Source organism: Phaethon lepturus, unplaced genomic scaffold, assembly GCF_000687285.1.
Source record: "Phaethon lepturus isolate BGI_N335 unplaced genomic scaffold, ASM68728v1 scaffold16867, whole genome shotgun sequence".
Lineage (NCBI taxonomy): Eukaryota > Metazoa > Chordata > Aves > Phaethontiformes > Phaethontidae > Phaethon > Phaethon lepturus.
This window is the reverse complement of record NW_010554206.1, coordinates 5928-18875: the sequence shown is the minus strand read 5'-3', so window position 1 is coordinate 18875 and position 12948 is coordinate 5928. Positions and strand designations below refer to the sequence as shown.

Below are 12948 nucleotides of genomic sequence, written 5' to 3'. Positions count from 1 at the left end.
ACTGCCAGTCGCCCCCTCCCCCCCCCCCCCCCCCCCCTCTTTTTCTCTCCCCATCTTTCCCATGGCAATTTGGTAGGCATTTGTGTTTAAGTGACCAAATGGGGAATTACTTTCTTAGTTTCTGTGGCCTTGAAGTGGGGAGATTGTGTGTAGTCAACAGTCGTTGACAAAGTAAGTACTGACCCTGAATGATGACAAAACATGGGATATCAGAAGACACTGTATTTTTTTTTTCCTTTCCTTCAGTGAAGTAGTTCTGAGTACTAATTACGCTTTGACTTTTTAATTTTTTCAAGGTATCTTTCATAAAGGCATATTCTTTGAATCTTCTGTTCAGATACCTATTTTTGGAGTTTTTCCACGAAGGTTGTTTTCATCTTTTTGTAAAGACTGAGCATTTTTGAACTAGCCCTTTAGAGGTGTCAAGACTTGGTTTAGAACCAGCACTTTATTCTGCTGCTTGTTTTGAGCCTTCCTTTTTATAGCGTAGTATGTCCCTGCTGATTAACAGGAAAAGGGATGGGTTTTTGTGATGGAAACTGGGATTAGCTGGGATAGAAATGGTAGAACTGCATCAATACAGCCACCAGGCACATGGAGATCTTCAGTCGGTCGGCACTGAGCTACTTTGTACAGTTCCTTCCTTTTTTTTCTGCTCCCTGTAGTTTATAGAATCATAGAATAGTTTGGGTTGGAGGGGACCTTCAAAGGCCCTCTAGTCCAGCTCCCCTGCAGTGAGCAGGGACGACATCTTCTGACAACTCCATCAGGTTGGTCAGAGCCCCGTCCAACCTGACCTGGGATATTTCCAGGGATGGGGCATCTACTGTCTCTCTTGGCAACCTGGGCCAGTGTTCCACCACTCTTACTCTGAGACGTTTCTTCCTTACATCTAGTCTAAATCTCCTCTCTTCCACTTAAAAACCGTTACCACTTGTCCTGTCACAAAAGACCCTCCTAAAAAGCCTATGCCCATCTTTCTTACAACCCCCCTTTAAGTACTGGAAGGCTGCGATAAGGTCTCCCTGGAGCCTTTGCTTCTAGTTACTGTTATGTTCTAGTTATTGGTCTGTATCCCCAAAAACACCCTGTTCCTTAAGCTAGACTGGTAAAAGTGATGAAATGGAGCATACGTTGAAGTTCCCAGTGTAGAAATGCTATCAAATTCTGATTTCCACCTGGTTTCTCCTGTGGCTTTAGGCAATACAGCCCTTACATATGCCTGTGCTGGAGGCTATGTAGATGTTGTGAAAGTACTGCTGGAATCGGGCGCTAGTATTGAGGACCATAACGAGAATGGTCACACTCCTCTGATGGAAGCAGGAAGTGCCGGCCATGTGGAAGTGGCCAGAGTGCTGTTAGAAAATGGAGCAGGCATAAATACGCATTCCAATGAATTCAAGGAGAGCGCACTTACGCTGGCTTGCTACAAAGGTATAGTACCAGATGCTGCACTCGTTACAAAGGTGTAACAAGCCTGGGCAAGTGGGGCGGGTGGGGAAAGTGTTTGCAAACATATACTCATTCAGCCTTGCTGTTGAGGACAGAACACATTCAAAGGCTAGAAATAGACACTGTCTACTGCCTTTGTCCTGGTGGGGGTACCCCATAGCATACATGCACAGTACGTGAAATGGTGATCAGTGTGGCAAGTGCAAGTGTCAAGATATAAAACCTATATGTGGGCCTTTATGATGCTTCACAAGATTTTACTCTACTGTATTAATGAGTTATGCAGTGAGGAAATAACACGCTTTGTCACACAGTAAGTTTGTTAAACTTTCTGTAAAGTAACTATATTGTATGACATGCATCTGCTTAGGCTTAGAAAATACCTAAATCTAAAGGACTTAGCACTGGAAAACATGCGAGATCTAGAGTCTTGCCTTTTAGGTGTCAGTGCTCAGGCAACAGGCCTTTATTGCCTTCCTTAGAGTATTAGGCTGCTATCTTGCATCGCGCGAGCAAGAGATGATGATGTTGAATTAAGAGGCCAAATGTGTTCACGCTGCTGAGCAGTTCTGTTGCAGTCACGTAGGACATGTTTTATTACAGCTGTTAGAGGGATTTTTGGCATCATAGAGTAATTGATGTTGGTAGCAGTGGTACTTTTGTGGCACCTCAGTAGAAGATGGTCGTAGTCTTTCATTTACGTTTCTTTTATCTGCTTTGATAAACTTTTGGTTCACTGTTGCTGAATGCCTTCTTAAGCCGTGGTAATTTTCTTCCGTGGTGGCTATCGGAGCATAGGCTGTGTTTGGAAGAGGTGAGTGGGACCCCAAAACATTCCTTCACTGAGAAAATGCTCTTGGGCTCTGAATCCTGAAGTGAGGTTGGAAAGCAGAAATGAATAATTACAGTCTGTGCTCAGTCAGTTGTTCCTTGTGATACATGGGACAGAAGTGAAGATAGGCAGGCTTTTATGTATTTCACCTTACCCGTATATGATACGTCTATCTTGTGGAGCAAACGTATCAATGCACAAATATTATGTTTAGGGCATAAAGATAAGCTCTTAATTGTCTCATGTTGCTTGCTTCCTGTTGTAGAATGACATGATACTTAGGACCAAGAAGGTCGGTGACTTCTCCCAAATAAAGGGGGAAGGGCAAAAAGGCAACGTAGCCTCACATTGGGCAGTATCTGTACTGTTCGTGGTGTTGCTAGGCGTAGTTGTAGTTTCCAAGTTTAGCCACCGTCATGCTGAGTTATGAAATGGAGTATTTTTTTTTATTTGACTCAATTTTTTTTATGCTTGCATATTGCATTGGTCATGAGTGTGCAGTGATGTTGACTGGACTTGGCACAGGTACAGGTCTTGGTGAAATGTAGCCGTGAATTAATGGAGAGCTTGAGAGCAAATACTGTGAAAAAAGCTGTTAGGTGTCCCTGTTGTGGGAGGATGCCTGCAGATGGTTGAATTCTTATGAGTATGCTTGGGAGTGTGAAGGTCCATCTGCTTTGTATTTTTTATGGTCTGAGGGTTGCTGTTAGCTCAGGGATTGGTTACGATGTCCTTTGTAAAAATAGTACCCCTGAATCCTTAATGTCAAGCAAGTAGAGGGAAAACCATGACCCCCAACAAAAAAAGCAACATTCTGTAGATGAAAAAAAATCCAAGACCTTTGCACAAAATAAAACGCCCTGGTAAAGCTTTTGGGGTGTCTGCTACTCTGCTCTAATGTCACCTCAAGCAATGCATGTAGTGCAGACATGACATTAGAAACTGAAGTGAATTGTGTTGTATTTGTAGTAACTATGCTGCTAAGCGTCGGTGCGTGTTGAAGGCATAGAGATGAACGTGCCTTTCAAGAGTGTTTCATGGGATTTTTTTTTTTAATGTTGTAGCATGGCCTTCTGTTACCTTTGTTACGTACGTTAGACCCTTTCTATGACTTGTGAAATGCGCTTTCTAAAGTATTTTTATGTTCTAAATATTTTCTCCGTACAGGGCATCTAGAAATGGTGAGATTTCTGCTGGAAGCTGGTGCAGACCAGGAACACAAGACAGATGAAATGCATACTGCTCTCATGGAGGCTTGCATGGTAAGAGATGTATGGCTTGAGCTCTGAGCGTATGTACTTTCTTTGCTTCCAGAACATGAACAAAGCGATTCCCTTTGGTCTCGTTTTGCTACAGAACCTAACTATGTGATGATTTGGTTCTCTTCTGTACTTGATGGCCCTTTGGCAGGAGAAATCGGAGGGGCGGGGCGGGGCGTACCTCATGGAAAAACAGTACTTCCCGAAACAGCAAAATTGAACTCGTTGCTCTTGTGGACCGAGTAGTTGGAAGTCTTAAGAGACATGAACTAAAACTTGCATCATGTGAGCATTAGCAGGAGAGCTCTATTTACCCATCGTTTGAATAAGTAGGTCCCCGTGTGTCCAGCTGCACTTCATTTTTTCTGTAGTGGCAGAAGTTGGTGAGCGACGCTATGTGCTCGTTGTCCCAAAGCAGCTTCTGTAGGCTACGTCTCTCCTTGTGTTGTTAATCTGTTACTCGCCCCTTGCTTTTGTCCTTCTGATGATCATGGAGGCCTGGTTTGAAACAGATACCTCTGTGACCTCAGTTCAGAGAAATTAATGACTTCAAGAGGTAGCCAAAAGTAAATAACAGTAATTTAAGTAAATAACAGTAATTTATTTGAACAGCACCCATTTTTTTTTTTCTTTGTGTAATTTTGCAGGCTTGTGGGTGAGCAACTTTTAGCTTACGATGGGGAAATCCTTTCTACGGTAATCTCCAAATTAATTAACTTTAAGTGGAAGATCCTCTGTGGTTGTTGAAATGCTTTTAAGAATTCTAATGTGGGCTGAACATAGGCGGTGAATATGGTCATTGCCTGGCTATTGGAGGCATTTAACATACTTGCGTCACGTTTAAGGAGTCCGTAAGCTAAGTTCTCTTTCAGAGTAGGTGGTTATGTTTAGGTGTGCATGTGCAACTTGTTTTAGTGTGCTTCACATAGCCACGTGCTCCTTGAAAACGCACGATTAGGAGCTCTTTGGGAAGCAGCTAGGAAATGGAAGGGGAAATTGTGAACTCGTTACTGCTGAGAGTACTTTCTGTGTTGCTGGTTTGCCCGTCTAAGGCAATTGTGAAATCACAGGGTAGAATAGATTACTGTTTTCATAGCACTTACAAAGGTTCTGATAACAGCTCTGGTTTTTGGATAGTAGTTTTCTGCTGTAGAACACAAATATATGTGAAGCTTCCCCTTGAAAAGGTTATTTATGGGTATGTTTTGGTGCTGGAATGGTATAATTGATGCCGGACTTTAGATTGTTCCAGGCTTTCGTAGTGAGGGAAACTTGCTAAATCGGTGTCTTTAGATAGTTTTTCTGTTATAAGTACCGTTAGCCTTGAACAGCTGTGTAAGTCTCATATATGTGCACCTTCTACAAAGCAGGTATCCTGTTTGAAACCTATTTCCTACATATTACCCGAGGTAATGAGATAGAATTTCTGTGGCCATTTCCTTTAGAAATTTGTTTCAATGATGGAGTGAATGTGCCCATTTATTCCCTTAATTTCTCCTCCAGGAATTGTTTAGACTGCGCTACCCCTTCTCAGAGAAGTGAATACCCTGCCATGAGTCAGTAACCCTGCGCCATACCAAGGGTTGCCGGGATAAGCTAGCAGGATGAAAAATCCAGCAGGTGTCAGTTTGTGTTTCTAGTACTCAGAATGTTTTGAGTTTTTCCTGCTGGAGAAGAGAAAATTAAATGAGATGGAGCAGATCGAGGCTCCATTTTTAGGCCTCCCCCCAGTTTTCTTTGTGACCCTGAATTGCAGCAGGCTGTTGTGCATCGCTTACTGCAGATGCGGCTTCTTCTATTTAGGATGCACAGCTGCAGCATGCTTAGGTAGGTCAGTAGTTTGTGCCTTATGCCAACATATTCAAAATTCTTCATCTGAATATGGAACTTAGAAGTAAAACTGAAAACTGGTCTCTTGGGTTTCCTTGTTCCCCTCCTCTCTAACTAGATTTCTCATGGGTTGAGTTTTCCATGTCACTAGGTTTGTGTAGCGTCCCGATGTGAATCTGTGGCCGTAGAGGAGTACCACAAACCCTTACTTACTCTTGTAAAATGAGCTGGTTATGTCTATGCAAGGAAGTTAATGACTTCACATAGGGGAATCGTTAACCGAAACCATTATACTTCTCAAGAAGCTGGTAGGAAGAAAGCCATGTAGGTAAAGAGGACTTGAGCTATTGTTGATCTCATGCTGAAATCTTAACAGATTAGACATATAAATATCACCGGTGCTGTCCTCGCAGCGAGTTCCCTGGAAGGTGATGACAAAATGATCTTCGTCGATGTTGCTGTAGCCTTCTCATCAGGATGGCTTTTTGGCAGATCGGAAGTCTGCAGAGAAAGCTGCTATTTCGTGGAGCAAGGCCCTCCACCAACAGACTTAGAGAAGTCCGTTAGACTCGCAGAAGGGTTGAGACCCATTTTTTAAGATGTACTGAGTGATTGGGAGGGGTGGAAATCTGTCTCCCTTCTTTCTGCAGGAAACTCGTCCCTAAGCAGGCATTTCCACACTGCTGCTCAGAATTGATAGGAGAGTCTCGGAACCTTCAGCTCTGCTTAAGAGAGGGAGCAGCAGTAGTTAGAGAGGTTGCAGCCTGAAATAAAGCAGTGCATGGGCTTCTCATCTCAGCTTTTTTTTTTTTTTTTCCAGAAACAGTTGTTGCTTTTCGGTAGCAGAAGAAAACTACCTTCTCCAGGATAGCACTGAACTTGAATATATGTTACAGAATTTTTTGTATGTGGTATAGCACTTGGAAGCCAGTGAGAACTGTTTAAACCTTGTCCTACAAGGCATTCGGGAAGACTTCTGACGGAGAGCTTTTTTATAGACAGCAGTTAACATTGGTTTAATGCAAATTAGTTGTTGGGCAGTGTCAGTTGCCTTGCGGGAGCAAAAAGCAGGTTTGTCTAGTTTGTGCCTCCTCTTACTGAAGTAACCTAATATTCCGCAGCGAGGGCTGAGTACTGATTGCACACAGAGGCTGATGGTGAAAACTCACTCGGGGCACTTGTGCAGATGGGTCAGATGACTTTTTGTGATCACGTAGCAGTTCCGGGGGCTTTTTCTAGTTGTTGCAGCCAAGCTGAACGATACCACCCCATTGCGAGGTTTGTTAAAGCATGGATAACATTTGCTGGTCTGTTCACCGTCAGTTATTCTCAAGGCTGCTTGGCCCATATAAGCAGCTTTGAAGCACGGCTTTATACTGCTGTTTGCCGTACTTGTCGTGAATCGGGGATGATTAACGAGCTGTTTTGCCAGAGCCTGATGGTTGAGGCACCGTGTCTGCATCTCCCTGAGGAAAGGTTCTTTATGGAGTCTTGGATTTTTTCCCTAAAATAGTGTTGTCATTTCTTATAAAAGGTGAATATGTCCTAGTTCATGTCCTAGATATTTTTCTGAGAGGAAATCACGTTTTGCTCCCTCGATATCAGAAGAAGGTATGAAAAAGTTAAGAAAACAAAGCGTAAACATGTCAGATGCTGTTTCTTATCTTGTCTGGAGAAGAGCTTCTTGGGGTTGTACCTTCTAGCTTGGCGAGGATGGTGAGGGTTGTGGTTTGCTACCTCTTTTTAGTCAATCTGAGACCAAGGTGTACATACATTGTTCAGTGACAACCTTGGGAAAGCCTTGTGTTCCTGGTAAGCTGCTGGTTTTGATACGCAGTCCTCCTGTGTTTTGTGTGTCGGACTTGCTCCCCTGATGGTTAACTCCAAGTTTGAATGATTGCCCTTTCCTGATGGAGAAGACCAGCTCGGAGAGTCTGTTCTGTTGTTGGAGCGCACTGACCAAGCCAGTCTCTGCTTCTGTCTAAACAAAAGCAGAGTTGAATGGCAGTTGGGTATGTCACTGTCAGCGCTCGAGTGTAAACATACAGCTGGAAAGGCACTTCAAATGTAGTGCCTGAATTTATGGCATACTAAAAACATGATGAGGATGATAGCCTCCAATATTTTCTTTGTTTCTAAAGGAAGAAAGCAGACTTAGGAGCTATGTTTTGGTAAAACTAGTTTGACGGCATGGTCATGCTACCTGGAAAATGCTGCTGAGGGAAGGCTGTAGTTCAGGTGGCTCCTGTGATGTATGAGGAACGCCTGGAGAAATGGTCCTGTTTTGGCTTTTCTCTTGTAGGCAGAAAGTAAGTTCTAACTCTGCTATGAAATTGAGCAGTGAGGGAGATCGTTTTTGCAGCAGCCAAGAGGCAAGCAATGTAATGGTGCACGGCCTCCCTTCAAGAAAGGAAGCGTGCAAAACTGTTAAACCTAAACCCTGTCCTCATTCCCGCATCCCTCCCCAAAAGCTGGGAATCTATAATGTAAATACTATGAGCCAGTAACGGTCTGGATGGACGTGAGGACGAACTGTACTCCTGGCCTGCGTTGTTTTTATAAGTAAAATAGACTGCATTTAACAAGTAAAGTAGCTGCATGTTGGATTTTAAACACAATTCCCCTTTCTTGACAAGGTGGGGAGCATTGGCATTGAGTGACTTGTTTGAAGCTTAAAGGTTTTCTAGTCTTCAGGAAGGACATAAAAACCTGCTCTTAGATCCAAGAGAAGATTTTTATTTTTAAACTGAAATTCTCTTAATACCTCTTTATTTATCAGACTGTTTGTGTTGCTAGTAGTGAATTTGTTGGCAGAACACAACAAGAAATACATTTGAGTTAAATTTAAGTTATTTCTTAGAATTTGTGTTCCTTAGATAATTTTGCACGTAGGGTTCTGTGTGTACAGTCTTGAAAAAAGAGGAGCCCTGGCTGTTAGAGTGTTTTGGTATCGTTCTTGTGGAGGAGGCAAGCTCCTGAAATAGGGTTGAGCTCCCTCGCAACTGTTTGGGTTGGCTCCCCCCAATACACTGGTCCCAAACGCTTGGACTTAAGTTTGATGTGAAGTTGACCAGCTTGTTACTTATACCACGGGCAGGGAGGTTTGATATGTGGTTCACAACATTTTAGTTTTGTATTTAACATACTTGGTAAAACATGCTTGAAGCTTCTTCAGGTGCCTATTTAATAGTAGATCTTTAGCCTTTTTCCAAATACTTAGGAAAACTATTAAGCAAGTTTCATTATATTTTTGGGCTTCTTCACTCACTTGTTGCTTTCTGTGTCTTATGAGGGAATTGGAGTCCATGACTATTGAAAGCTTTGGAGAAGAGGAGCAATTTTTCTATTTTTGACGGTGTTCTGATCTTGGTTTTTTGAATTCCTAGGATGGCCATGTGGAAGTGGCAAGATTACTTCTTGACAGCGGCGCTCAGGTGAACATGCCTGCTGACTCTTTTGAGTCTCCGTTGACTTTGGCGGCCTGTGGCGGGCATGTCGAACTGGCAGCTTTGTTAATTGAACGTGGAGCTAACTTGGAAGAGGTAAACGATGAAGGATACACACCGCTAATGGAAGCAGCTAGAGAAGGCCATGAAGAGATGGTGGCACTGTTACTTGGTCAAGGTAACTATTACGGTGGCTTCTGTGGACCATAATTCAGTAGGCATCTGCATACGTTATGGGAAGAAAAAAGTTAAGTTACTGTAAATTTGCTTTTCTTATTCAACAGCTTCTCAACTTACCCTCTTTGAGCAGTTGTTTTGGGGTTTGGGTTTTTAATTGTTTCTTTTGGGGTTTATTTTCTGTTTTTGTTTTGTTCTTTAAAGCAAATATCCTGTATTGTACTAGTTCACTTTCTAAGTGGTCATTCTGAATTGTTCTTCAGAAGAGGTTTGTGCTTTTCAGATGGGCACGGAATAGCAAACGGTTCATGTCAGTAACTGGTACTCTGCACGATGGCCTATCTTGAGATGGTGTTATTGCTGAAAAGCTGTAGAGAAGGGCTTTGAGGCCCTCAGAGGGGTTACACAGTAGTTCAAGTTCAAATCTTCTTGTCACACCGTGATTTTAGAACAAAATTTCTACAGCTCTAGAAAGGAAATGGGTAGTAAGAAGATGCCTTGTGCATCAGAAAATGGCTTTGCTGATACCGCTTTTAGTAACTACTGTTTCCTGATGTATGTGTGGTTTTGGTGTTTTGTTTGGTTTTTCGAAGGAGCAAACATCAATGCGCAAACGGAGGAGACGCAAGAAACGGCATTAACTCTGGCTTGCTGTGGAGGCTTTTTGGAGGTTGCTGATTTTCTTATTAAAGCAGGAGCTGACATAGAACTCGGTTGTTCCACACCTTTGATGGAGGCTGCTCAAGAGGGTCATTTGGAGCTGGTTAAATATTTATTAGCTGCAGGTAGGAAGTCATTTTCTTAATAGTTTTGTAGACACTGAATGTAACCTGAAGAGAAAAATATTTTTGTTTGTCTTCATAATGTTTTCATTAGCAGCTATTTGAAGTTGACCACAAAGATTTGTGGAACCTTAAGTAATTTACTAGTTGGATCCTAATGGACATTAAGTTCTGAAGATGAAGTTGTTGTAAACTCACTGGAATTGAGCTTCTAGTTCATGTTAAATTTTTTTATGCCTCTAGAGTGTGATTAAGGAGTCTGTTTCATAGATGTTAGAAGGGAACGGGAAAGTTAAAAATCTGCTCTCTGATCTGGTAAAGATTATGAAGAGACTTGGATATTTTCTGTATTGAACTTCATAAGGCTTACATGCTTGTTACTACTGCTTCAGGGGCTAATGTGCATGCAACAACAGCAACAGGTGACACAGCACTGACATATGCCTGTGAAAATGGCCATACTGATGTAGCAGATGTCTTACTTCAGGCAGGCGCAGATCTGGTAAGTCATTGCCTTCATAAAAAAAGTTAGGAAATAAAATTACTGACATGTATTTATCTATTTATTTATTTTGGTCCTGTGTTATTTGCCGAAAACTTACGGAGTTTGCTGTTCGTTGTTGTAGTTATATTCAAATTCTCTTGTAACCTTTTTTTTTTTTTAAACTAAGTGAGAATCGGTGCTTTTCTAATGCTTTTCTAATGGTTTTTAGGCTGTTTAATTATCTGAAAGTGCTTAGGTCGGTTGCAGTATGTTGGTGGTTGATGTTCAAAATGTTTCCAAGCCGTTCCAGGTTGCTTCTACAGAAAAATAGGCGGTTTTGTTCTTTTGTCATGTACAGTCCTGAATGGTGTTCAGCTTTGAATTGTTGAGCTGATTATGGGTTAATACTCGAGTCTGCAAATTTGTTCTGTTACTTAAGCAGCAAACAGTTGATAGTTCTCTTTTGATGTGACCTATTTGGTGTACCGTAATGCAGTTAAGATGACGGAGGTAAATTCATTTTTACGTTTCACTAGGCTTGTACACTAGTATGCTATCCAAAAGTGAAGTTAAGCACGACCGAACACATTTTGTTTAACTTAAATCCCCAACATGTGTCTGAGTGCTTCTTGTCTAAGAGTCTCAGACCTGTGCAAAGGTAGGTAGATAGTTTCAAACTGTCTGCAAGATATACTCAGTTAAAACGTTACTTAAATTCTTGCATCTGTGGTTTGTGAAAAACTGCAGAAGTGTCTTCCACATCTGGTGTCTTTCCGTTGGAAAAAACAAAAGGCTGAATTGCAGCCTTTCACGTGTGCTGCTTTGTAATTTTGAACTTTAAGCCTTTCTTTATCTGCTGTAGGAGCATGAATCAGAAGGTGGAAGAACTCCTCTCATGAAAGCTGCAAGGGCAGGTCACGTTTGCACTGTTCAGTTCTTGATTAGCAAAGGTAAGAGCGTGAAAAGGTTTTGGTTTTCCTGCTGTTAGAAATGTTCGAGGTTAAGAACATGTCAATACTAGCCTAACTTCCTTGGATTTATTGCAAATTTTCTAACTTCAGTAGGTTTTTGATTCTCACTAGGCGCGTAATGATCACCTCTGGTGAGACTAGTGGAAACTGCAGCTACTTCTAAAAATGGTTATATTCCAGTCTCTAATTCCTAGTAAAAGCAGCAACAGTAGTAGTGGTTACTGTCTGTCTACAAGCTCCTGATGCAGCTTTTGAGCAGTGTCTTTTCAGAAGTCTAACTTCCAGTGCGTGTTTGTGTCAAAATTTTGACTACAACTCGCTTTATGTTGCCAGAACTATTGGCTCCAGCCTTACATCACCGTTGAGCGCGTGGAGTTGATGCAGAGCTTGGCATTGTTGTTTTTTCTCTCTGTCTCTCGAGCTGATACTGAAGTATTTTTCTTGTATGTTCTTTGTATGGCACAGACCTGGCCTAAGGCTTCCAGGGTGATGTTGTTTTCCCTGTGCAGATCGTAGAGGAAAGAAGCAGTGCTGCAATTAGTCATCTGCTTGCTGATGCCAAGATACACGCGTCCATGCACTGGATCTTAGCATTTTTTTGTTTGTTGGTTTTTAAAAGAGGCATATCTCTGGCACAATTGTGGCCAAATGGAAAAGCGATAGGTTCGCTTGCTCTGCGATGTTCCACGCTTGCCAACATAGCCACTGGAACAGTGCATTTGGAGTGGTCTTCTGGTGATAGTAGTAATGGGCTGTTCAATTTGTCAGTTGTAAGACTCCAGCCATGGAGAACTGTGTTGTCGTATCGAAGAAAAAAGTTAACTTCCTGTCGCTTTTCGCGGAGGAGAACCGGTTGAAGTTTTCTTAAATAACCTTTCACCCTCTGTTTTTGAAGGAGCAAATGTGAATAGAACCACAGCTAACAACGATCACACGGTATTGTCGCTGGCCTGTGCTGGAGGTCATTTGGCAGTTGTGGAGTTACTGCTAGCTCATGGTGCTGATCCTACACACAGATTGAAGGTTTGTCGCTCACCTACCTTATTTTCCTCTTAGGTAGTCTTTCACTAACCTTAAATCTAGCGGTGCCCGAGCGAATTTGCTCCTTTCGTATTCTCGGCAACGGACCCAGCGTGTCATGATTTAAGTTGGAGTAAGATGCAGGAGCTGGTATTTCCACGAACGGGTATTATGGTCACGAACCTATTTATAGAATTTAGAGTTAGGAGGAGCGCGGGTGTATTGATTACCGTGAATGTTAAGGTTGCACTCCGGTTGCAAGGTCGTAATTGTGGAAGAGGAAGGAAAATATGAGAAAGCATTATTTTTTTGGGAAATACTTAAGAGTCCTGAAGTTTAGATGTGTGCTAACTGCAGATTGAATGAATATTTATTAACGTGGTCCTTGTCTGTACCATGTCGTGTCTCCCAAAATGCTTCAGTGTCGTCATGTTTTGACGATGCATTTGCCTAATACTGTGATCTTTCCCTCTTTAGGATGGATCGACTATGTTAATAGAGGCAGCAAAAGGTGGTCATACCAGCGTGGTTTGTTACCTTCTAGATTACCCAAATAACTTGCTTTCTGCTCCTCCGCCTGACGCTACTCAGCTGACCCCACCATCCCATGATTTAAATAGGGTAAGATTTAAGGGCCGCTTGTTTGTAGATTTGTGGGGCACTTTCGCATTTCTTCTTGCACCTTAGTCAGAGTT

General features: G+C 42.2%; 1 protein-coding gene across 1 annotated transcript in view; it reads left to right on the top strand.

Moving 5' to 3' along the window:
- The window catches only part of LOC104624419 (ankyrin repeat domain-containing protein 17-like), a gene marked incomplete at its 3' end in the record, with an annotated part of 39326 nt that overhangs the window by 22376 nt on the left and 4002 nt on the right, over positions 1 to 12948 (top strand). The window contains exons 8-15 of the mRNA XM_010291783.1: positions 1201 to 1434; positions 3452 to 3546; positions 8760 to 8997; positions 9590 to 9781; positions 10171 to 10280; positions 11125 to 11212; positions 12129 to 12256; positions 12731 to 12874. Coding sequence (XP_010290085.1) covers positions 1201 to 1434; positions 3452 to 3546; positions 8760 to 8997; positions 9590 to 9781; positions 10171 to 10280; positions 11125 to 11212; positions 12129 to 12256; positions 12731 to 12874 — 1229 coding nt within the window. The remainder of the gene's footprint in view (positions 1 to 1200; positions 1435 to 3451; positions 3547 to 8759; positions 8998 to 9589; positions 9782 to 10170; positions 10281 to 11124; positions 11213 to 12128; positions 12257 to 12730; positions 12875 to 12948) is intronic.